At 35.2% G+C, this 27955-nt stretch overlaps 2 protein-coding genes across 2 annotated transcripts in view; both read left to right on the forward strand.

The window, feature by feature from the left end:
- Positions 1-27955, forward strand: part of LOC120635896 (gamma-aminobutyric acid receptor subunit beta-like) — a 209193-nt gene that overhangs the window by 23671 nt on the left and 157567 nt on the right. The gene's annotated exons all lie outside the window — the stretch shown is intronic.
- LOC120635904 lies at positions 21962-23016 on the forward strand. Its single transcript, XM_039907118.1, has one exon. The coding sequence runs from the start codon at positions 21962-21964 to the stop codon at positions 23000-23002; it is 1041 nt and encodes a 346-aa protein (XP_039763052.1). The 3' UTR covers positions 23003-23016.

The raw sequence follows: 27955 nt of genomic DNA on the forward strand, positions 1-27955 counted from the left end.
TGCCCCTGAAACAAATTGGCTATTCATCCCGATTGTCCGGGAGAGATGGCCAGATGAATTAAAAGAAGAAAGACGCCTCTGGCTTATATTTTATAGTAATATAAAAATCTTATAAAGTAGTAATGATAATCTTCCAATCGCAATAGCTAGCATTAACAATGACTTGCACGTTATTTCAATTGGAGTAAAGCGCATGGCCTTAACGTAAATCCAAAAAAAACTCAAGCTATTGTTATTGGCAGTCGAAGGCAGATTTCAAAGATTGACTGGTTTTCCCTCCCACCCATTGAGTTTGACAGTGTCACAGTCCCATACTTTGAAAATGTAAAAACCTGGGCATTTATCTTGACCGAACCATAAGTTGGACGTACCATAATAATGAGATCAGCAGAAAGACATTTGCAGCTCTAGGCTCTTTGCGTCGTCTTCGGTATTTACTTCCTATACCTACCAAAATTATGCTCGCACAGACCCTACTCCTTCCCATTCTTGACTACGCTGACGCAAGCTATGTTAACTTAACTGAAGATCAGTTAAATAAACTTGAGAGACTCCAGAATTCTAGCATTCGTTTCATATTAGTGACGGCCGATTGGCGCAGTTTGCAGCGTTCCTGCTTTTTGAGCCCAAGGCCGTGGGCTCGATTCCTACTACTGGAAAATGTGTTTATATGAATATTCTAAGTATTTATATATATTGCTCATAAAAATATTCACTAAGATGACTGACCTTAGTTCCCATAACACAAGCTAAAGCTTACTTTGGGGCTAGATGGCGGTGTGTGTATTGTCGTAGTATAAAAAAAAAAAAAAATTGGGTTGCGCAAATATGATCATATTTCTCAGTTTCGGTCTCGTCTCAAGTGGTTACCTATCAGACTTCGCCGGAATTTGCACATTGTTTCTATTCTGTACTGTGTTTTATTTCAGTTCATAAAAGTAGATCTATATATAAGTAATAACAAGTTTTGTTCTAAGCTACAACCCAAAGTATGTGTACACAACTTGGAATTAAATTAAACAGAAAGTAAAGATAAAATTAAAGTTGAAACAAAAAAGAAACACTTAAATAATAATATATATATTATTTCCCTAAAGATTATGTGGAATAGTGCTTAATAATTTGATTTTTAAAAATATTTATCCTTTTGTTAAAAATGTCAATATTATGATTACTTGATACTAAATCATTATAAAGGCGGCACATGCGAACGATGGGATTGTAAAAGGAAGTATTGTTCTTGTAGACACTTAGGGAAAATGGTTTAAAATATTTTAATCTGGGATTAACGCGAGTATTTATAGTAATGAGCGAGAGCAAGACGGAAGAATCAATTTGGGAGTTAATGAGCTTAAATAAGAAGATCAAATGAAAGTATTTTCGACGAAATTGCAAGCTTTGCATCCCAAAGTGTAAAAGCCTGTCATGGTAAGTTGTACGTTTATGGCCGAAGTGATGTCGATATGACAATATTCGATATTGATATTAAAATATTGACGTGTGATATGCAGTCTAAAGTACGTGTGTTCTAGGCTTGAATTTTAATTGTGTTATAGTGTAAGAAGTGTTCTATCAGTAATTAAAGAAGTGTTCTATCAGTAAGAAGTAAGACAGAAAAATGGGCAAAAGAAATAATGGAATGGTGTCCTGGATATAAAAAGAGAAGTAAGGGTAGACAGTATCGTAGGTGGGAAGATGATATTAAAAAAGTGGCAGGAACAATTTGGAAGAGAAAAGCAAGGGATAGTGATCTTTGTGGGATGCTTGGGAAGGCCTATGCTGGAGGGCAGCAAGACAATCAAATAACCGGTGTCTAGTAAAAAACATAATTTTGTACCAAAACAGTTGTTACTTTGGAAATACTAAGTAGAAATAAGTTGAAATGTAATATTTAAGATTGTTAATAAAGAATTTTATTATTATTATTATGCTTGGTTTATGCTTTACGTTTTATTTGAAGAACCTAAAATTTTATTACATTCAATGTTTCAACTACACTTTTAATACTGCTTCAACTGCTTTAACCACTGCATGTTTACAACGGGAAGCCGAAGGCTGCAACATGTAAGAATTAATATTCTTCCCTAATGTCCTTTGATCACTTCCACTGGCAAAGAGAGTGAACGTAATAACTGTTTAGGCAGGTACCTATCTAATTTAAAATTACATTTATCAGAAAGTAGGAAAGGTTAGGTAATAAGAAAAAAACTATTTACTAAACTTTACTTTGGCTAATGCACTTCGGTGACGCCGAGTTGCCTGGTGACGCCATTTTGACTTTCGGGGAATCATCACCATAAAATTGAATTTTCTTTGTAAATTTAGTGGACTGTATATTTTAGGGTTTGCTGGATTCTTTTCCCCCTTTTAATGTTAAACTATGGCTTTAAAGGATATAAAACAAGGGATAACTAGGGTTGGACAGAAAAGTATATGCACGTGGACTTACAGTTCGTCGTAATGCAGTTTTCCCTTGATTTCTCGTCACTTCACAAGGTTTCACAAGTTATCACTAAAACACTAAATTAGCGGCGTGATGCGGGAAAAAAAGGAAGCGGATATATAAAAAATGGAAGATGGAAATCCATAGTGTAGCCATTACTTATTACTTCGGCCACAGATTAATGAGAATTTACCAAACATCCCCCCGGACATGAAGGAACCCTTCATAAAACGGATATAAACATAATTGCTACTTATAATACGACCTAATATTGTAAGTATACTATACAAGAGTAATGCGTAAAGATAAATAAAATAAATTAACTAAAGGATAATAAGATTAAATGAGAACTAGTGATAAAATTATTGAGTTGGCAGCGGACATAACTTAACGATAGGCCGGATATAAGTCCCGTTCTTAGTTTTTATTTGAACTACGCGGACAACTCCATCTTTGCCAGGTAGCACCTTAGTAATGACCCCAAGTGGCCACTGTAAGGGCGGCGCGTTTTGTACAATAACTATCACAACAGTCCCTATTGTAAGCGGATTCGTGGGAGTGTTCCACTTTTGACGCACTTGCAAATTGTGCAGATATTCCGTTCTGAATCTCTTCCAGAATGACTGAACCAGAGAATCCAATAAAGAAAATCTAGACAAAAGACCAGCGCGTTCTCCAGTTACGTCTGGAGCTGGAATGAATTCCAAAGGTACGGTTGAAAGAAAATGCGAAGGCGTTAGCGCGGAGGGTTCAGAGGGATCTGAACTTAAAACATACAGAGGTCGACTGTTAAGTTCAGCCTCAATTTCATTAAGTACAGTAAGCATTTCTTCGTATGTCAGAATTTGTTTGCCGATTACGCGAAAAAGTAGAGTTTTAACACTTTTAATATTACTCTCCCAGGCTCCTCCAAAATGGCTTGCAGTTGTTGCATTAAGTTTCCAATCTATACGATATTTAGCTAATTCGGAACTAAAGTCCTTATAATAATCTTCTGACTTTAAAAAGGTATGTAACTCATTCAAATAAGCCTTGGATGAAACGAAATTGGTCCCTTGGTCTGAGTACAGGACTTCGCAATTTCCTCTCCTGGCCTGGAATCTTTTGAAACAATTTAAGAAGGCGGCAGAACTCAGATCAGAGGCTAGCTCTATATGAACCGCCTTTGTAACCAAACAAACAAATAGGCATATATATGCCTTCTGACTACGTATGCCGCGTTTCCTAGTCAATGTGATATAGAGAGGTCCAGCGTAATCTACACCTGTGTGTAGGAATGCCTTACTTTTCTCTATCCTACACTTAGGAAGGTCAGACATAAGTGGAAATGTAGGCTTAGGATTATGCCTAAAACATGCATTGCACTTATGTATGCGTTGACGTACCACACAACGAGCGGATAATATCCAATATTTTTGTCTCAATATAGACAGAAGCAATTGAGGGCCAGCGTGTGAATGATTACGATGATAGTGATCAATTAACAGATCTATTATGTGTCCCTTCTTGGGTAATAAAATTGGGTGTTTATGCGAGTAATCTAACGACGAGTAAGCAAGACGTCCACCCACTCGAAGAATGTCCTCAGAAACAAAAGGAAATAATTTTCGTAATTTTGACGAACATGGTTTATTATTTTTAATGTTGTCAATATCAGTCTGAAAGACTGAGCGTTGTACTGTGCGAATTATCAGTAATTCAGCTGCATTGATATCTTCAGCTGTAATAATATCTCTGCGCGGAAGTTTTTTCATGAATCTGAGTACATAAATCGTGGCGTGAAGAAATTTAGTCCAAGAAGAACATTTAGATCCAAGCTTTATAATTGTATATTCATCGTGCGATATTATTAAGTGCGTTGTAGTTTTCTCCTCAGGTAATGAAGAAACCTGATGAGAGGAAAACTTTGTTATAGGCCACTCTTCTGAAGATAAAGACAACCATGGGGGACCCTTAAACCAAAGGTCGTGTTTTGAAAACTGTGTGGACATAAGGCCACGAGACACACAGTCCGCGGGGTTTTGAACACCAGGTATGTGATAAAAGTTCACCTTAATTGATGTCAATAGCGTATGAATTTGAGAGATGCGGTTAGCCACATATGTATTAAACCTGTGTGGCGAAGAGAGTGCCCAACAAAGGGCGACTTCTGAATCAGAAAACGCGAGTACTTCCTTTATTTTGATGCGGGTTGACAATATATTATATACTGAATTTACAAGTCGAGCAAGCAATACTATTCCATTTAACTCTAACCTAGCTAGCGTGACCGTTGGTTTTACCGGTGCTACATGGGATTTAGAGCAAATAAGTGTAATTATAGGCCTTTGATTTCTGTTTTTAACGTATAAGTATAAAACAGAGCCAAATGCTCGCTCACTAGCGTCAGAGAATGCGAGAAGATAAATTTCAGAAGTGTCTTCTATTCCAACATGACGAGGATACTTAAGATTCTGAATAATAGGCAGTTCAATTATATAATTTTGCCATCTTTCATATATGTGTTGAGGGGGCACTCGTCCCATCCTATTTTTAGAAGCCATAACTCCTTTATGAGTAATTTAGCGAATAAAATGACTGGACCAACAAGACCTAGAACGTCATAAAGACGCGCGGTAGCTGAAAGTATAGCTCTTTTGGTACAATCACTTTGCGGTTGCGAAACTCTAAAAATAAATTCATCAGATGCGGGAAGCCAATGAAGACCAAGAATCTTAAAGGAGTCATCAGTGTCAAGAGAGATCGACTCAGATTGGCGGTGAAATGAAGGAATGTGTCCGAGCAATTCAGTCGAATTGCTGGTCCATTTCACTAAGTCAAATCCACCAGCCTTAAACAGTTGTATCAACTCTTGAGCTATCTTTACCGCTTCATCTAGAGATGAGGCGGAAGAAGCTAGGTCGTCCATGTAGACGTCTCTCTCAACAACTGGTGCAGCGAGAGGCCATTGCTGGCGCTCGTCACTAGCCAGCTGGCGCAGTGTGCGTAATGCCAAAAAGGGCGATGAGCGGAGACCAAAGGTCACTCGAGTAAATTCATACATTTCAAGTGGGTCCTTTGGTGAAGATCGATAAATAATGCGTTGATATTTGCGGTGCGGAGAATTGACATATATAGACAAATACATTTGGCGGACGTCAGCAAAAAATGCGATGCGGAAAATGCGGACATTCAAAAGAATGTTAAATATGTCTGCTTGCAAATTGCAACCAGTATACAAAATATCATTTAAAGATAATTTCCTATTTGCGGAGGGTTCTTCTATTTTAAGAAGAGAATAATCAGTGGGACAAGAACCATCTAGTACGATTCGTACCTTGGTACTCTTGTCTTCGCGTATCACTGGATGATGCGCTAAGATATAACCTGGTGAAGCAGGTTCATCAGGTGGTAAGCGTGTGAGGATACCCTTATCAAGGTAATCCTTAATAACTTCATTATATCTAATATGAAGTCCGGGATCTCTAATGAATCGTTTTTCCAGATTGAGAAAACGCTTCTTTGCGGTAAAATACGAATCACCTAATAAATTAGGATCTTCTTTAAAGGGAAGATCTACCGAATATGCTCCGTCCTGTTGGCGTACAGTGGAAGCCGTATATATGTCCTCACACCTTTGTTCATCAGGACTTAAGAATTTGCGGGAAGGAGGCTCTTCTATTGTCCAAAATCTCTCTAACATTTTATCTAAAGGTTCACTCGTGAAAAAACACAAAGCGCGGGAATTATTAAGTTTAGATAAAATAGGTGCATCGCCCATAATTATATAACCCAAAGAGGTTTCAAATGCGGAAGGCATATTTTCATAACCATTTATTTTATCAGCCATTGCTATTTTGCGATACACATTTACCCCTAGTAATATATCAATTGGACCAGGTTCTGCGAAATCATCATCAGCCAGAGGTAAATTTTTAATAAGACCATCAATGGCTGTGATGTCTACATGAGAGTCAGGCAGTTGAGAAGTGATTCGCTCAACTACAAGAGGGCGTATTGAGTATTCATTCGCGTCATTAAAACGAGATTTAAACGTAAATTCTGAAACACCAATTATTTTTTGCGATACTCCGCCGATGCCTTGAACTTCAGAAAAACGACTCTGAAAGCTAATAGGTAGCGAATATTTTTCACAGCAACTGATTGAAACGTAATCTCTTTGCGATGCGGGATCCACTGGGCATCTTATAAGATGTGCACAATTATTTTTGTCATACACTCTTATTTTCGCAGTACCTAACAAAGTGGTTGTTGTGACGCGTTCTAAACAATCATATGATACGTTACATACCAAAGTGGTATTTGTGGTCTGAGATATAAAATTATTTTTATTAAGTGTATTTTCACTAGAGGAGCTTGTTGAAGGTGCCTCAGTAATAACTGATGACACGCGAGGCGAATTAATTGCGTTAGGAGATGAGGGCGGTTTACCTATGTTAGATTTGGACGTTTTAGGTAATAAATCTTTAGCGTTGTAATTATTGCGTTCAAAATGCAATTCAGTATGATGTGATGCCGATGAGCACTTTTTACAGTTTCGCTGAGAAGAGCAGTTTAAAGTTTTATGATGAGTCGACAAACATCGGTTACAAAAGTTATTATTTTTTACATGTAAATGCCGCTCATGCGGAGACAACTTCATAAATGCAGGGCAAGAATAAAGATGTGTGTGTTGACCAATTTTACACAAACTGCAAGCTGCACTATTTAAAGTATTTCCAGTTTCTGTACTTACAAAACTTTTGGTAGAAGGCTTCGGAATCGAATTACCCTTATTAGTTCTATTTTGAGGTAATTCTAATCCTTTATTAAGAGAGCGCGACATTACTTTATTCTGTTCCTTCACAAATTCTATAAGACTCCTATAGGTAGGAATTTGGTTTTTGCGATTTATTATCTCAAACATTTTAACTGTATCAGCATCTAATTTAAGCGTGGCTAAGTGAAAGAATATAAAATCAGTAAGATCGATTTTTAATTGTTTGAGAGCTTCTACTGAAGAATTAAATGTATTTATAAAGCTATCTAATGAATTAGCATTAGTACTAGCAAGCGGTTTAAATTGCAATAATTGGTTTAAATAAGCGCAGGCTAACGAACGCGGATCGTCGTATTTTTGTATTAACGCCTCCCAAATAATAGGATAATTTTCTGCGGTGGCTGGCAATCCTGCACATACAGATGCGGCTTTCCCTTTTAACCTACCAACTAAATAAAATACCTTTTCATTATTGGTTAAGTTAGGATTATCATGTATCATGTTTTTTAACTGCTGGTAGAACAAAGGAAATTTAGTTAACTGACCGTCAAACTCCATTAAGTCTATAGGCGGAAGATGGGATTTTAATTTAGGAAAACTAGAGATAGGACGTGCGCTGTCATTCTCTGAACTCGTATTAACAACATTAGAGTGACGCTCCATTATTTGTTTGACATAGCAAAACATTTCTTCAAATGAAGTCCACGATTGGTAATTAATTATAGCCTTTGGATTCAACATTAACTGCGCCTCATTGAATAAATCTAAATTTAACTCAAACTCTTTGCGTAAAGTGTCTATGTTTGAAGCCTGAGACAATAAAGAAGGCAGCTTACTGCTGTCCGATTCGACTTGATCCGAATAGCGGTGTCAAACATTCTTTGCATACGAGCAAATATAACGTCCCGTTTGCCTTCCAACAACCGTAACTTACATTCTTCCTTGCTATATGGACTTGGTGAAGAAACCGACTCTGGTTTATTCATTTTGAAGGAGTAAACCGAATTATAAAAATAAAAATATAATAAAAAAGGTATATATGTGTTTGCAAATGCGTCAAGAAATGCGTAAAATATATAAAGTAGTTGCAGTCTTATAATAATAAACACACAACCCCTTTATAGACGCGAGCGGTTAAATAAAAGCGCTATAATGCTATTTTAAAAACTAAACCGGGCAAAGAACTAGGTATAACAATTAACAAGTTAGAGGTCATGCGTGACCTTGAATGCAGCGAGCGACAAAAACGACTGCGGCCGAGCGAATTGTTTGGTAGGTATGATGCGTTTGAAATAGATATCTTTACCTACGATTCATCCGTTTTTAATACTAAGTAGCGGGATAAAACTATATAGAAATACGAAGCAAGCGGTGCGGAAAAGAGATATATAATTATAAAATACTTAGTACTTCTTTACTTAGTAAACAAAACGTTAAATCTATTATGTAGATAATATCTTAGCGGTATTAAAATTACAAACTGAACTAGTGAATACCTACAATATGGCGTACTTTAAGTTGCATAGACTAATAATAATTCCGAACTTTAAAGTCATAGAATGTAATGATTAACGAATTTAAATCCTAAAATTATGAATTTAAATCGAATCGGCCGATCTTCGGATCGAATGACTAAAATTTATGAAATTCGATGGAAGTGATCAAATATTTTTTATGAAATCGGCTCGAAGTGACCAAATTTTATGGTGACGCCATTTTTACTTTCGGGGAATCATCACCATAAAATGGAATTTTCTTTGTAAATTTAGTGGACTGTATATTTTAGGGTTTGCTGGATTCTTTTCCCCTTTTTAATGTTAAACTATGGCTTTAAAGGATATAAAACAAGGGATAACTAGGGTTGGACAAAGTATTTGCACGTGGACTTACAGTTCTTCGTAATGCAGTTTTCCCTTGATTTCTCGTCACTTCACAAGGTTTCACAAGTTATCACTAAACACTAAAGCACTGATGTAGGTTCAAATACTATTAATCGTCCAGTATAAGGTTCTTTGGCCGGCCGACCATGTGGTTTTATTGAATGGATGAGCCGAAGATTGACGTGCGTTTGCCGCGGATATAGGTGTGCAACTATTAGCGGCGTGATGCGGGAAAGATAAGGAAGCGGATATATAAAAAATGGAAGATGGAAATCCTTAGTGTAGCCATTATCTATTACTTCGACCACAGATTAATAAGAATTTATCAAATATACACTAAAAATAGAAAAGGACCCAAAATCGAGCCTTGTGGGACACCCATTGAGGTATTTGAACCCTGAGACTTTGCATCATTTATGCAAACTCTTTGGGTTCTATTGCTGAGATAAGAGGCAACCAAATTTAGTGCAACGTTTTGGATACCATAATGGCTTAGCTTAAGAAGCAAGGTTTTATGATCAACACAATCGAAAGCTTTAGATAGATCACAAAAAACACCCATGGCGTTCTGTGAACATTCCCAGGCATCATAAACATGTTTTATAAGTTTAGCGCCTGCGTCCGTTGTGCTACGACCTTTAGTGAAGCCATACTGCTCAGGGTGTAGTAAGTTATTTACATTAAAATGATATAAGAGTTGATTTAATATAATTTTTTCAAATATCTAAGTGCTGGTAAGATTGAGATAGGTCTGTAATTGTTTATATCATTTTTATTACCAGATTTAAATAGAGGAATGAGTTTACTATGTTTCATTAGGTTCGGGAAAGTACCTAAATCAACACATTCATTGAAAATTATGGCTAAAAGAGGAGCAATGACGTCAATAATTTGAGATATTACCTTTACCGATATTCCCCATATATCACCTGTTTTCTTCAATTTTAACAACTTGAAGTTTTTACTGATATCCGATGCATCTATATGTTTGAAATGAAATAAAACTTTGCACTCATTAATGTTGCCTCTTAATAAATTCTGAGCTGCAGTAGGTGAGGAATTTAGTGAATCTGTTAACAAAATAGGAACATATCAATCGTGTAGTAATCAATCAATCGTGTAGTAACTACGATTGGTTAAATGTGTTTTGATACATTGTTTTAACTAAGGTAGGTCTAATATTACCTTCGGTTTCATGTTATAAAAGCATATACCCATCCCCACAAAGGATTTCTGTACTTTTCCCAGACAATATGCAGATATCACTAATTTATGTTCGTTTCTAGTAAGCCAATTAATTAGATTGTTTATATCGACTTTTCGTTTACAATTTACTTATGTTGTATAAAGATTATATTATTATAAATATATTGCGAGGCGAGATTTAAAGAAATAGGTATACTTACTCATATTTTTTTTTTAGAATTTAGAATACTTTATTGCACAAACTTAGAAACAATACAAGAAACACACAAGAAAACAAAAAAAAAAGTAAAATTAAAAACAATTAAAAAAAAATAATAACAAAAAAGTTAAATACAGTTGTGTGCAAAGGCGGCCTTATTGCAAAAACAATCTCTTACAGACAACCCTTGGTGAAAGTAATAATAGAAAACAAGAGGGACAGTGCAAACAATGAAACATACACGGGCAAGAGAAAAAAAATATATGAAATATATATATACTACATACTATATAACATACACATATAAGAATTAATAAAACAAATATATAATAAAATAAACATATATACATATACATATACATATATTAAACAAATGTATGTACCTCATAGTAATACAATCTTTTGTACTAATACTACCTACTCATAAACAAAATCTGCTTTTGAAGATGGGTAGGGATTTGGAATTGCGAATTTCAAAGGGAAGGCTATTCCACAATTTGACGGACTTACGGGTAAATGAATTACTATAGTATCGTGTGTGACTAGCAGGGATATGTAAACGATTGTCAGAACACGATCTTAGATTTTGCTGTTCAATATTAGAGCCAAGAAAGGAAAAACGCTCCTTTAAATAAGATGGCGCATGGGGGTTGTATAGAACAAAATATAGAAATGAAAGTAAGTGTAAATTGCGGCGCAGCCTGATCGGATGCCATTTCAACCGGGCTCTGTACTTCGACACGTGGTCAAACTTACGTAGTCCGAAAATCAACGTTATCCAAAGGTTTTGCAATCGTTCAAGCTTCTTGAGGTGCTCATCAGACAAGTCAGAATAGGAAGAGTCGGCGTAATCCAAAATTGGTAAGAGAAGAGAATGAGCTAAGGAGATTTAGGTTTTTATAGGAAGAAAGTTTTTCCAACGCCTTAGGCATCCAATTGTTACAAATAACTTTCGGCTTACAACAGCTATATTTAGAGAGCAGTCAATGTGTATGCCAAGGTTTTTGACAGTTGAACTTACAGCCAGAACTGTAGGACCAAGCCGGATCGGAGGTAAGTTACTTGCCACGATCTTCCCTACTTGCTTAGGACCACCCAATATAGCGATCTGAGATTTATTAGGATTTAGACTCAATCCATACGACTCGCTCCAAGTGTTAATTTTATCTAGATCACGGTTAAGATTATATAGCAACATGAGTATCATTGGAGGGCGCAGCAGTATACAGATGAAGAGCATCAGCATAAAGGTGGTAAGAAGAGGAGAGATGCTGGGTAACATTATTAATATATAAAGCGAAGAGAAGAGGGGATAGAACGCCGCCCTGTGGCACGCCAGCAGTGATTGGGCTGTAAGAGGAAAAATCTTTTCCACTTTTAATACGCTCATATTACTGTAAGTACTTATACATATTTCTTTAAATATGGCACGAAGGAATTCGCGTGATCTAAGTTTGTATATCGATCGCACAGCTCTTTTCTGTAAATATAGTTTCTATATCAGCAGCTCTGCCCCATAACAAGATCCCATACGACATTACACTATGGAAGTATGCAAAATAAACAAGCCTAGCTTTTTCTTTATCTGTCTATTTTTTCTGACAGCATAAGCAGCTAAGCTGAGCTTACTTGCTAGTGTCTCGATATGGCCACCCCACTGTAGCTTACAACCCGAAGTAACTCCTACAAAAACTGTGGAAGTCTCCATTTTAAAATCCTCTTTATATATATTGCAACACCTCCAAAATGGAGGTGTTGCAATATATATAAAAAAACGTGTGTCTACTTATGTCCACGCGTAAGAAGTTATACTTTGGCGTAACAAGATAAAAATCTTTTCAAAAATTTTACATTTCGCCTTATTCTACGTTTGTAGAAAAAACGACTCTAACAATAGAAAAAAATACATTACATTCCTTGAAAGTTTATAATAACTCACTATCTAGTTAAATAAAGTTTATTTAAGTATCACAAAAAAAATATTTATGCATATTTAAAGGAATGGACATAATGAACAAAATTTAATTTGGGCACTAATGGACTCGTAGTTATCGGACAACCAAGTTTCACTCAACCTTAAAATTTAAGATTTTTGTACAATTAAATCACCGGAATGAGCCCGCAGACTTTGACAATTCAAAGTGTACACTGTCAAACCTTACAGCTAACTTCAGGTTGTCGGTTTTTTGTGACAGTGTGCGCGCGCATCGTAAAATTTACTCTCATCATTTTCCCTAACGCGCCAAAAGAATTATATCTTCAATAATAATAATCACACACTAAAATTAATATTTACAAAAAATATAAGCCGTCTAACTGTTCACTTACGGGCATGGCACCCAAAATGTTGGCGCTACTGCACCTTTGAATGCTAGACTTAGCCGTTGGGCTAAGTATAAATAGTAATTTGGTCAATATATTCAGTTCCAAGATGGCCGAAGACACAAAGTGGCGTATAACATATATTTTCACTACTCCCACAATATGGGTATCGAATAAAACGACTTAACTATTAGACCACGATACACGATGACAAATTTTTAATCCAAGATGGCCGCCAATACGAAACTGCGACTTACATTGTTTTCACAACTCTCTCTATATCAAATAAAGGACTTGACAAAGAGAATATTATACTGAATCTAAGAATGTATAGGTACACTTTTATTGTACACCAAGAAAAAAGTAGTCACAGACATAACATAGTAAGAAGGTACAATTTGGCGGCTTTATCGCACTACCTACGACAAACATTATCCGCTATGACAAATTTCGAATGCAAGATTAGCGACACCACAATATAGCGACCCATTCGTTCCGACACCGGAGCATCCTCAGGAGATGTTGACTTTACAATGTATAATTGTTAAGTCATTATTTATTTAGTCGTATGGCATTTTCTAAGAAAAAGCGGTTTAAATTATTGATATAATTTACAAATTATTTATTTATTTCATCTTATTTATACATAAATATAAATAAATAATACATACGGATAGTTAACCTCAATAATATTGGAGCACTTGAAAAAGTATATAAGCACAATTTTTTTCACTCATATTCACAAATAGTAAGTAATATCAATCAAAATATTCAATTTAAATCACTACTGAATATAATTTATTAGCACATATATAATTCGCACTTGTATGAAACTAAAATACGTGTTGTAAATGTATAAACTAGAAACATGTTGATAAATATTATAAATATGAAAACAGTGATCAGAGGTGACGAGCGTACCAACATGCGCGACTAATATCGAGGTTCAATTTCTATTTTGTTGGTAGCTTTTTTTTCGAGACTTAATGAGCGGTTGAGCAGACAGCTTCATACTGTTAATTTTGTGTCACAGATGCGCGCGCATCTTAAAATTTCACTCTCGTCATTTTTTCATAACGCGCCTAAAGAAGTATAACTTCAAAAATACTCTTAGGAAAATTAGAGTTCAACAAAAGTTTTTAGTAAACGCTACTTGCATGGTAACCGACATTGGTGATGATACTATTGTGATAGCCATATATCGATCACCCTCATTTAAAATAGCCGATCAATTTTTCGACTCCTTAAATATTTTACTTGAGTCATTTAGAAGCTATAATAATAATAATAATAATCTCTTTATTAAGACAACTAAGGTCCACCTTTGTTAGTAATACAACTTAAACGACTATGTTAGTATTAATTAATTATATTATATTATAGAATTATATTATATTATAGGATAAATTCAATACAATTTGCTTCACCGTACAAGCACCGACATGAAGTGTTGCAAGATAGGTGAATCAAACTTTCCCGCTAACATATTCAGGATGCTGTTTGAGCTCGACCGCAACCTTGTCAGGAGGGATGCCGTCTTTTTCCTTATAATGGAGTAAAAATCATCGATTCGCTCCTGAGCGAACATCCCCGACGCTGAACAGAACCTCGGCAAACCCAACAGTATCCTAAACCCATTATTATACTGTACACGTAATGTGTTCAGTATATTAATGGGTTTAGGATACTGTACTATAAAAATCTAATTGTAACAGGAGATATGAACATAAATATATCAACGGACAGTACGGGTAGAAATAGGCATGTTTACCTTAACGCAATTGCTGAACATGGCATTCTCCCAGGCCATACATATCCCACCAGAGAAACTAGCTGTCTCGATCACGCTATGATTCGTACCCAAAATAGAGTAAAAATTTTTGTCAATCAATATATAGAAAAACCGGTATCAGACGCCAGACGTAATAATCCCCATTTAATTGGCGTGCTGAACTGATGCAGACTCGTTGGCGAAATAGTAAGCTTTTCGTAGGTTCTTCAGTACCTCTCGAACGGATTATTCAACATAAGCTATTCCCCGCGTTTTCACCCGCTTTGACTAAAGGTCGTAACATGCTATAATGGCCACGCGGATAACTTACGTAATTACTCGTGGACCCCTCCGGAAATAGTAGATTGTGCTACAAGGATATAAAACAATCAAATTAATCAGAGATTGTTATGTTATTATGGTTATTGATTATTAAGTCGACGATAAAATTGGTTTTATGACCGAGTTACTAAGGTAAGGTTCGATTCTCGGGTCAGATCAAAAGTATAAGTATTTAAATGAATTTGGCACTGTTTTTTAATTCGAATGCGAAGAAATAAAATAAATGATTTTTAAAAAAAGACAAAATAACTCGTAAAATAGTAAAAATAGTAAAAACGTAAAATATATTTAAAAAAAACAACTACGTTATAAAATCCCTACTAATATTATAAATGTCAATGTAAGTTTGTTTGTTACGCTTACACGCAAAAACTACTTAACGACATCCTCATGAAACTTTGTACACATATTCTTGGAAGTGTTAGAAATAATATAGGATACTTTTTATCCCGACATTAAGCTCGGTTCCTGTGGAAGAGGGGATGAAAGTGTTTGACGATTTTACACCATAACTCCGACAAATTATAACCGATTTAAATAATTATTTTGTACTATAGAGGTTATAATATGTTCAATTTTTCCCAAACTTTGTGTAGATCTGAATGTGGTTGGAGATAGAGGACAGAACTCCTTATTCAAGGCTTAGCGATACTGAATGCTTAAATTTTTTTTAGAACTACAACTTAATTGAATGCCACATCAAAAAACGAAATCAAACGCAGACGAAGTCGCGGGCAACAGCTAGTATAATATAAGTAAAAATCCCATAACTGAAAATATAATAGAACTACATACCGATTAGTAATTTTTACATTTGATGAATTTGATTGAGAAAAATGAGAACTGCATTGATAACCTCCTCCTTTATTTGAAGTCGGTTAGAACTATGAAAGAAGAAATAACCTACCCTACCCAGTAATGCGGAAGCGACTTAGGAAGAATAAGTTAAAAGTAGGTAATAATTAGTATATACAGAGGCGTGCATTGCATATATGCAAATAAGCAGTGCATACCCTACCCTCAGGGTCTTAAAGAGCCTTCAGATAGGACCATTAAAGTTTTGTAATTAAAAAAACACTAAGTAAAAAATATATGAAAGCGCCATCTAGTTATGAGCGGCCAAACTTCTAGGTCAATTGTCGCTAGACAGGCGACAGCGCAACCAGCGCGCGCGAGGCGCATAGCGTACAAAATAAAATCTTCTACTTCGTATTTTAATTTTTAACCGTAAATGCTAAACATTTACCTTTTAAAACACGTAAAAATCTCATGTTATCTATTGCAGGGTAAATCAATTATTATGAATCACTCGACATATGACGCCCTCTACTGTTGCATAGAAATATCAAATAAAATAAGCACGCCCAAAGAAAGAATCGTTCTGCTAGATGTGTGCGTGCAAGTTAGTAGTGTGTGTCGTGTAATGTTATAATCGTGCGCTTGTACTTACAAGATTAGCATCGGTCTTGTGTGAACAGTTTCTTTTCTGTTATTAAATTATGTGAAAGAGGCATGGTTGTGATCATGAATGTAGATGGGTGTTTTGTCCATGACAGTTGTAGTATACAACACCAGCCTGTTATATATGCTAATCTATGTGGGTGTATATAGAATGCAGTAGCGTGCATTGAGGCTATGTACAGGGTATGCAGATGATATAAAATGAAGAAAATCTCCAGTAAGATCTATAAATACTTACGGGTAGGCTTTTTGTAACTCTTACAATGCTTATCCTTAAGTTTTGTATAACTCGTACTGGAGACCTTCTTCATTTTGTATCATTTGCATATACTTTACATACCCTCTATGCAAGTCACTGATAGAATGAATGTTTTGTTTTGCAAAAGAGCAATCGATGACTGTCCTACATCAAGCGCAGGAAGTCAATATTGCAAAGTTAGTTAAGTTTATAATACTTAACATGAATACTGATTTATGGCATAGACGGTTAGGGTATCATTGTCTTAAAGGTATGTTCATTTCAGGATGACAAAGAAGATTTCAACAAGTTTGCGCCTGCCTGGAAGGAAAGCCTGTGGCCCGGGCTCCGAAAAGATCTACGAAACGTGTTGGCCGACCCTTGGAACTCATCCATAGTGACGTGTGGAGCCCTATGAGAGACTCCAGCTGTGGAAATGCAAGGTACTTACTCGCCCTTACTACTAATAATTTTTCTCTTCAAAACTTTAGATATTTATTCAAGAAAATGTGTGAAGTGTGAGATTGCTTTATCAAATAATTATTACGTAAGTGCGTAACATATAAAATGCCTGCGTTTTGATAACATTGGTTTTGATTTTGAATTACCATAGGGGCAGTGTTAAGTGTTTCCTAGAGAAGAAGGGAACAGCTCACCAGCTTACCTTACCGCATTGTACTCAGCAGATGTATTTGAATACCAGAAGCAACACTGAGGAAGTGTGGTCCCGACACACTATTTGTAAAGGAAACCTTTGTTTTTGGATGCATTGCCTATTCATTAATCCCGCAGTCTAGTCTACATAATAAATTGAACGCTAAGAGAAAGTTGTGCATTTTTGTCGGTTATTCAGCGTTACCGATTTATAGAACCATTAAATAAATCCAAGGAAGGTTATTCTGTATAGTAAAAAGCACATTCCTAATGTACTTTTTATTGAAAATAAATGTGATACAGATTATATAATTTCATTATATCCATGAATGAGTATAATGCTTTATTAAATGCTGACATTGATGAATATCGTAATTCTCGTCTTATATAATATAAATAAATCACATGATTTTTATATGAATTAACAGATGGTGAGTCTGGCGATGACTGCTGCAACAACAGTGGGGTAGAGCAGGCCTCTACTGATGCCGAGTCTTCTGCTGAGGAAAGGCGGAAGAGAGAAAAAACGACGCGAGACGTCGGCGGCGCTATAGTTGGAGGGGAAGTGGCGACTAGTACAGAGGAGTCTGTCAGCTGCCGATCCATGCGCAGTACACGTGGTACACCGCCGACGAAATATGGCGATTATAAAATAGGTATGTAGACCAGAATTTTTGAGAAGCCACAAACATATGTGTAGGCAATAAAGTTATCAAACTCCTCTGGTGGCAAAAAGCTATGAATGTAGAGTATCTGTCACTTTTGGAGAAAAAAGTTTGGAATTCAGTTGATCCACCTGCTGATAGTAATGTTATAAAGTTAGTTTAAGTGGACATACAAATTGAAATGTGATATAGGGAGAAATTTGCGGAAAAGTGGGTTGCGGGAATAATAGTCTTTTCGCAAACTAGTATCTATGTAGAACGTTGTAATAAAATCTAAATACTACCTCTTTTTCTAGAAGTACTATCATCATTAAAAAGTTTTTGGAATTTATTTTCTTCCTTTGCATAAATTAGGTATAGGTAGGTAGGGACATAATCCCATTGCTATAGAAATTTTGGGGTTTCTGAAATCAAAAAACCGCGACAAGTAGTTTTGGCAGTCCTCTCGTGATGTTAACCTGAAACTGCCTAAAGAATTCTGAAGAGACCGAAACAGGTGGAAATCTGAAGGTGTAAGGTCAGGACTATACAGCGGATGCATTACCACCTCCCAGCCAAACTATCTTAATTTTAGCTGAGTGGCTAAAGATGTGTTAGGTCTAGCGTTATCATGATGAAAAACCACACCTCTTCTGTTGATTAATTCCGGCCGCTTTCTCTAAACTTCTTTGCTTCTTGCTTTAATCTCATCAGTTGTTCGCAGTAGAATTCAGAATTGATGGTCCTGCCTGGTGGTAACAGCTTATAATGAATAATGCCCTTCCAATCCTACTACTACACACACAGCGTCACCTTGTTGCGAGTTAACCCAGGTTTCGCCACAGTCTGTGAAGCCTGATCGGCCTTTGACCGTGACCTTTTTCGCACTTTCTTGTTGTACATGATCCACTTCTCATCACCAGTTCAAAAATGGTTCGGTCATGATCCACTTCTAATCAGCTTCTTCAAAAATGGTTCGGTTTCATTACGTCGTAATAAAGAATCACTCAATCAATGAGTACACGGTTCATTAGGTTTCTTTCAGCGAGCTCGTGAGGTACCCAAATATTCAACTTTTTTATGTACCCAGTTTTTTTCAAATGTGCCTAAAATGTTTTGTGGTCAATTCCCAGTTCTTTAGCTACATTGTACCTACTGATTTGCCCATCTTGTTCCACTTTTTCAAAAATGGCATCCATTATATCCGTAATAGGGCTCCTCCTAACCAGAGCGAGGTGCATCTTTGACATCAAAATTTCCGGATTGAAAACGCTAAACCCAAATTTTTTTCGCGGCTTGCGTTGCATTTTTACCTTTTTTGTAGTAAAATTTTAAAAGGTAAAAAGGAATTTCTTCATTAGATTCACTCATCTTCACACATTTTCCTAATTTGATACCAAAACCAGCCAGATACAAATAGTATAGCCAAAGAGATTTTATTACATGTTCATACATACTATAATGCGAAAAGACTTTTTCCCCAACCTATTAGATTTATTAGCTATAAATTTTATAAATAGTTCATAAATAATCGCTTAAATAAGCTTAAGTTATACAATAAACACTGAAACAAGTATGAACATTGAACAATTTTTAATATTATTTTCTCTTTGTTACAGATTTGACTCTGTGTTTGTGAACGCGTGTGCTGAGTGGACTAATGAAGAGTTCGGTGGTTTAAACATACCCGCCGGTCGGGTCGCGTACGTGCACGGTTCGGTCGATCCGTGGCATGCGCTATGTATGACTACTACGCAGGACAACTACACGCCCGCTATCTTCTTTGAAGGTATATACTCAGTGGCGTGCATAGCCCTTGGACCCAGGGTATGCACAAGGTGTTCAACACAAACATAAATAAAATTAAAATTTAGATTTTAGATAGGTATGTCGGTTTATAATCAAATTACTTTACGAAAGTTATATATTTGATTGATTTAATACTATCGTCTATCTACTGCTAATTGAATAAAAGTATACCCTGATTTACGTCACAAAATTATGACACACCATTCGGCAGCATTTTCTAAGCACACTGATGATGATAATATTTTTCCAACATATCATGTTTTTAGCGTTTTTATGAAAATTATTAAGATCACAATATCCTTTATCATTCCACACTTTACGTATATTGGACAATAAAACAAAAGGAAAGCAAATTAATCGATTGGTGTGTACAAAGCCGCTTAGCCAAGAATAGTTTTCGTAATATTTATTATTAAATATACGTGTTACTTTATCACCTTTTTTTGGGATATTTGTAACATTGGTACACTCCTACCTTTGCGAATGATTTCTAATTTTACGATATAAGTAGGGATAGAAATTAAAGTTTTCTCTAAGTACTTTTTCCAGGCACACTGAACCCAAACAAAGACCGCACGAATATGCTTTCATTATAAAATGAATGAATAAACTATAAATTAACCTTAACACATTAAACTATCACTACTCAAACTTTTATAAGTTACTGAATTTATGCACTTGAACCGTTTATTTATCACCAACGCCATACAGCATTGTTCGAAGGTAAACAATAATGGCGATCGAATATGCTAATGATAATATTGCAATCGAAATTAGTCAAAATATGTCTTTAATTTTTTGTAAGTATGGGTACGAACGCTATTTTATTTTGATATGTAAACAATAAATAGAAACCATATTTATTGTTAACTCTCTCACTCTCCAATGATTCCTGGAAAACCTAAATTATTCATTTTTCAAAATTGAGACAGCGTTTGGTTTCATAGATTATTTTCAAAACGAAAGACTAATTCGATAATATTAGATCCTTAATTTTCTTAAAAGACATTAAAAGGTATTTACATTTGTGAATAATGTTTTTAATTCTAAAAAAAGAATAATGACCTTTAACAACAATAACAAACCAAGCAAATCATTTTATTCATCGAAAAAATGAAACACTTAATTGATTATCCACTTCCGTAAGCAGTGCTTATAGACAGCCACACTTAGAGAATTTATGAATGAAACTGTTGACACAAGACCGATGCTAATCTTGTAAGTACAAGCGCACGATTATAACATTACACGACACGCACTACTAACTTGCACGCACACATCTAGCAGAACGATTCTTTCTTTGGGCGTGCTTATTTTATTTGATATTTCTATGCAACAGTAGAGGGCGTCATATGTCGAGTGATTCATAATAATTGATTTACCCTGCAATAGATAACATGAGATTTTTACGTGTTTTAAAAGGTAAACGTTTAGCATTTACGGTTAAAAATTAAAATACGAAGTAGAAGATTTTATTTTGTACGCTATGCGCCTCGCGCGCGCTGGTTGCGCTGTCGCCTGTCTAGCGACAATTGACCTAGAAGTTTGGCCGCTCATAACTAGATGGCGCTTTCATATATTTTTTACTTAGTGTTTTTTAATTACAAAACTTTAATGGTCCTATCTGAAGGCTCTTTAAGACCCTGAGGGTAGGGTATGCACTGCTTATTTGCATATATGCAATGCACGCCTCTGTATATACTAATTATTAACTACTTTTAACTTATTCTTCCTAAGTCGCTTCCGCATTACTGGGTAGGGTAGGTTATTTCTTCTTTCATAGTTTTAACCGACTTCAAATAAAGGAAGAGGTTATCAATGCAGTTTTTTTTTTTTTTTTACTTGGTACTGCATGCTATTATGCCATTAAAATTCATATCCAAAGAGAAGATCAACGAGGCCAGTACGACAGAACGCGAATTTCATTTCACTTTTTAGTTTACGATAGTAAACGTCACACGCGGCGTGCATTGCTCTGTGTGTGTACGCTGTAATTAATATTATTTTCTTTTAATTAGGATATTTAGTACTCCGTAATTAAAATTATTATATTACTTGTGCCGTTAGATAACGAAATTAGTGAGTTGTGTCCAAATTCTACGTTAATTGGACGAGTGAGAAATTGTTTAAGTTTTCTATAGTACCCGCCATTGCTTTTCTGTTGGCGGCAACAAGCAAAGACACGGTTTGGTTGCCAGCAATTAATAAAACAATATCAAAGCCGACTTTGTTCATGTCCGTCTGCTACGTTTGCAATGTGAAAGTAACTGTTACCCAAAAGCGAGTGAAATGTTCACTAGCCCAATGTTCATATCTGTATCACCTAGAATGTGTGGAACTCCCAGAGGACTCACCAGCCGTGCGGAGTAAGTGGGTTTGCCCAGCTTGCGTGGCTTCGCGACCGAAAGGAGATAACAGTAATACACCGGTGCAAAACAAAATACCGGGATTGTGTGACAAAGTGGACCCCCCTGCCTTTCCTGTAACTCTGTTTTCTGATAGTGAGACTATGGTGTCTGTTAATGCGATGCAAGACTTAATTCGCGCTGAAATTAAATCAATGGCATGTGGTATTAATGACTTATTGAGGGAGTCGATAGGCAAGGAACTTAAGAGTATAAAGATTGATCTGTCAGAGTTCAAATCCTCTTTTGAGATGTTCAGTGCCAAATATGAAGAAATCTCCAAAAGGGTGGACAACATAGAAATAAATTTAAAAATGTTAAAGTCTACTAATTCTGAAATTAATGCTGTTTGTACATCTTTGAATAAAATTGAAACTGAACTGAACACAAAAGAACAATGGGCTAGGAGGTCCAATATAGAAATCATTGGGGTCCCTGAGAAAAAGGGAGAAAACCTATTGGTTATCTTAAAAGAACTCTGTCTAAAAGCTGATTTCCCTATAAACCCGGATATTGACATTGATTTTGTGACCCATGTTGCTCCTAGTATTAATAACTTGAAGAAGCCCAAGCCCATTATAGTGAGATTTTTAGCCCGCCACAAGAAAGACAATTGCCTGAATCGCCTCCGTAAGCTCAAAAATCTACAAGCAACTGAGATTGGATTTGTTGGGAGCAACTCTTCGGTTTATTTTAATGACCACTTAACTCGTGCTAATAAAGTTCTCCTACAACAGGCCAAAAAACGTGCCCAGGAGATGAACTATAAATATACTTGGGTCAAGCATTGTTGTATTCTAGTGCGTCGTGATGATACTAGCCCTATTATAAATATCTTATCTGCTCAAGATTTAAACAGTATAAAATAAGTGATTTATTGTTTTTTGATTGGGCTTATTATTATTTTCATTATGTTTATGAAGCATTTGTTACAATGCTCCCTGTACTGAGATTTGTCATATTATGTTCATACCTTGTTCATGTTTTTCAAGTAGTCTTAATTTTATTATTTTTTAAAAGTTGTTTTTTCATTTTAAAGCCTATATGTAACTTGGTAATTGTAAAGTGTATAAGTTATGTATATTCTTACCTTGTTTATTACATGGTATTTTTTATGATCCTTAAGGAAGTAATAATAGTTACAATTTATTTTGTTAATGTTCTGGACAAAATAATACATGTGGTGGGTTTAAGCTCCAGATTGCTCTCTGCAAAGGGAGATCATGCCTGTGCCAGGCAATGGCTAGGTGGTATACTGGGGTTGATGTTGACGTTCATTAGATGCATTTTTTGTCTTTACTTGTTACATTTATCTTCCTTTTATACGTTATCTAGGGGTTTAAGAGGTATTTTGATTCTCGGGTGTAATGATAGCATCAATGTATGTAGGGATTTTTATAACTTAGGTCACAAGTTAATCTTTGTTATACTATGTGTCATTTGTTATAAAGAATTTGTTTCAGAGAATACAAATCAAACATGCTGTGGTTGTTATGTGGGGCATTTGCCCACAAACCCTTATTGGTGCAGTACCAAGGTTCCAAGACTTAAATCATACTCTCCTATGAAACAGGATGACTGTGCCTGGCAACTGGATGTTTATAGGTGGATGATGTTGCTGCTGTTTTTTAGTTGCTCTTTATATTATTTATTTTATGATTCATACTCTAATTTTTTATCTAATGGTGTTAGAGCTATTACAAAACTTAGGTTTAGTGATGGTATCTATGTGTCTGGGGATTTTTATACCATGGTTAATAGGACAATTTTTACTAAGCTCTTGGCATGGGTAAGTTATGTCACAATACTTTTTTATTATGATTTTTTGGTGATGATTTGTAATTTTTATTATTTAGCTCATAAATCAATCTTTAAGCACTTATTTGAATGGACAAATAGATCTAAAATTCAGATTAACTTTTTTTTCATCTTTATGTATCCTTATTATTATAAAACTTTTCATTCCTTTATGTTTGTTATTGAAGTGTCAATTTCAACCCTGAATTTGAGTAATTTATTTTATATAAACCAAGATTATGTTAAAGGGTCATTCTAAAATCACAATATATTACCAAAATGTACGAGGCCTGCGAACAAAAACACAGTCGTTTTTCTCGAGTATGCTTACTTGTGATTCTGATATAATTCTACTAACAGAGACATGGCTGCTGCCTGGTATTAATAGTTCAGAACTTTTTGATGAACGTTATAATGTTTACAGATGTGACAGGAGCTATGATCTGCGTGGTGACTCGCTTGGGGGGGTTTAATTGCAGTCTGTTGTAGTCTTAAAGTGTCTGATGTTTCTTGCATACCTTCTTTAAATGCCGTAGGTGATATATTGACTCTTATTATTACAGTTGGTGAGGGGTCCTTAAAACTTCGTTATCGTTTGTTCATCTGTTACTTTCCACCATGTTCTTTACTGTTTGATGCTTTGACTGAGTTCTTTGAGAAGGTTAGTAATATTGTTCTTGAACATCCTGATGATAGATTTATAATCATAGGGGATTTCAATATTGGTCAGGCCCAGTGGACTGATTCGAAGGAGTCAATGAACCTTTACTGTGACATATCTAATCCTTTAATTGAGTCCCTTTCGTCTTTCTTATCCTTTAATAGTCTACAACAGTTTAACTCAATAAGAAACGACAAGGGTAGGATTCTAGATTTGGTGATTGCTAATTTTAAGTGTAATGTTTCCACCACTGATTTTTGTTTGGCTGCCATTGATCGTCATCATCCGGTGCTAGATATAGAGTTTCTTGTTAGGTCGGAGCCACAACTTAGTTCTCAACCGCGGGTTATACGCTTATTTCATGCTGCCGATTATAATGAAATTAATTCTGCTCTTGCCGGTATCGATTGGATTGATATTTTAAATGTGGGGAATATTGATATGGCTGTATCATGTTTTTATGATATAATAAATGATATTATACAAAAGTATATTCCATCTAAAAAAGTTTACGATAATAATAAGTATCCTATGTGGTTTAGTAGGCCTCTCATTAAGATAGTTAATGAGAAACTTAATTCCACCGTAAATGGAAGCTATACGGTAATTTTGATGACTATGACACCTTTTCCCTCCTAAGATTGCGGCAAAAGAATATGCAAGAAACATGTCTAATCTCTTACCGTCGTCGTGCTGAAGAAAAAATTCGTATTAATAGTAAATATTTTTGGAGCTATGTTAAGTCTAAGAATAATATTTCTTATTTTCCTGATACGATGTATTTTGGTAATCAGTCTTCATCCCAAGGTAGTGTGATTTGTGATTTGTTTAATAAATACTTCCATTCTGTTTTTGAATCTGACGGGTCTACTAGCGCTCCAGAAGAAACAGAATGTAACAACACTGTAAATTTGAACTCTGTAAATATTTCACCTTCATTAGTATCTTTATATTTAAAAGAAATAGACGTTACTAAAGGCACCGATCCTGATGGTATACCACCAAAATTTTCACGAGAATGTCGCATCCACCTATCCGTCGCGTTATCTGTTCTCTTTAACTTGTCATTAAATATGGGCAAAATGCCACACATCTGGAAGAAATCATTTATCATACGAGTCTATAAGTCTGGTGACAAGCACAACATTGAAAATTATCGCCCAATCTCGAAACTTTCTATAATACCCAAGTTGTTTGAGAAAATAATTTATGACTCCATATATAGTAGAGTCCGACCTCGCATAATTAATGAGCAACATGGCTTTGTTAGTAAAAAATCAACTGAATCTAACTTGTGTGAGTTTATTGATCAAATTATTTTAGCTATGGATAGTGGTTACCAAGTGGATTGCATTTATACTGATTATTCGAAAGCATTTGACAAAATTAGTCATGAGTTGCTTTTAGTCAAATTATTTAAGTTTGGTATTCATGGTGACCTACTCCGTTGGGTTGAGTCCTATTTGCGTGATAGGAGCCAAGCAGTCGCCGTTAAAGGTTTCTGTTCATCATTCATGCCTATAACATCAGGTGTCCCGCAAGGGTCACATCTTGGTCCTCTCTTCTTTGATATCTTTATAAATGATGTTGCCCAAATTTTTTCAAATTCTAGTTGTCTTCTATACGCTGATGATAATAAAATTTTTAAAATAATTATCAACGAAGCTGATTGTGATGCCCTACAATATGATCTTGATAAATTGTGTGCATATTGTCACTTGAATCGTTTACAGCTAAATGTAAGAAAATGTAACGTTATTTCATTTTCACGTAAAAATAAGAATTTAATCACAAGGAATTATTATCTTAATAATATATTAGTAGAAAGAGTACATTTTATAAGAGATTTAGGGGTTACACTTGACTCTAAATTAACATTTAAAACCCATATTGAGGATATTGTTTCAAGGGCTTACCGTCTATTAGGTTTTGTCATGAGAGTTGGAAGAGAATTTGAAAACTATAATACTCTTATACTTCTTTTCAACTCTTTGGTTAGACCATTATTGGAATATTGCTCTGTTGTTTGGAATCCGAGATACAATATTTATATAAATATGTTAGATAACTTGCAAAACAAATTGTCTAAGCACTTGAGGTATCGTTTTTCGGGATCCAGGCATAATCCATTTACTTCAGACTGTCTGAAACCCCTCCAGGCTCGTCGACAGGTTCGTGATATTGTTTTTTTGTTTAAAATTTTAAGGAATGAAATTGATACTCCAAAACTACTTAGTAGAATTGGTTTTGTTTGTCCAAAAAATATTATATCTAGGCGAAAATCCCCTCCATTTTATTTGCCCTTAGTCAGATCAAAATACGCTCTTAATAGTTATATTTATAGAGCTACTCAAAGCTATAATAATAATTTCTCGGATTTAGATTTATTTAATCTTACTCTTGCTCAGTTAAAAAAACATCTTTATTCTAAATTCTAATTCTAATTGTTCTACGTAAAAGTTCTACTTATGTTTTCACATATCCACTTGGATTGGATGGATATTGTTAATAAGGGTATTCCCTTATTTACATTATCTGTCAATAATATGTGTTTTATACATATTCTAAAGTTTCATAAATATGTTATAAGTTTGCTGTCAATTTTAATGTATTTCGTTAGATTTATTAGCGGCTACTTAATTGGTGTATGTGTTATTTTCTTTGTACTAATTTTAAGTATTAAGTATACTGTTTGGGCCTTAATAAATAAAATAAAATAAAATAAAAATAAAATAATTAAGGACCTAATATTATTATACAACGAACAAATTTTTGCGTGAAATTTGGTACCAAAAAGAAGGCCACCGCAAGCCATCTTTCTTTCTTTCTTACCGATGATGATCGAGTTAAGTTTGCGACCAATAACAAAAATCTTGCTGATGAGGGCACGACTTATCATTGGTCGCACGCAGGCCGCGAATTTGAACGTCACATCAGACGCTGCTGTCTGTTGCCTTGCCTTTGTAGCTGCTATTGATATACAGACATTTTAATCAATATTTGTAATAATAAAATAAACGTTAATCTATCTCCAAGATTGAAAATACGAGTTGGGTTGAAGCCTTTTCACGTTCATCTGTCTATCTGATTCGTAACTTTACTACTTCGTATTGTAATTTTTAACCGTAAATGCTAAACATTTACCTTTTAAAACACGTAAAAATCTCATGTTATCTATTGCAGGGTAAATCAATTATTATGAATCACTCGACATATGACGCCCTCTACTGTTGCATAGAAATATCAAATAAAATAAGCACGCCCAAAGAAAGAATCGTTCTGCTAGATGTGTGCGTGCAAGTTAGTAGTGCGTGTCGTGTAATGTTATAATCGTGCGCTTGTACTTACAAGATTAGCATCGGTC

This window comes from Pararge aegeria, chromosome W (genome assembly GCF_905163445.1).
Source record: "Pararge aegeria chromosome W, ilParAegt1.1, whole genome shotgun sequence".
NCBI lineage: Eukaryota > Metazoa > Arthropoda > Insecta > Lepidoptera > Nymphalidae > Pararge > Pararge aegeria.

Excerpts from the sequence above, each read along its gene's own strand:
- LOC120635904 (XM_039907118.1), top strand. The coding sequence starts at position 21,962 with ATGTCCGTCTGCTACGTTTGCAATGTGAAAGTAACTGTTACCCAAAAG.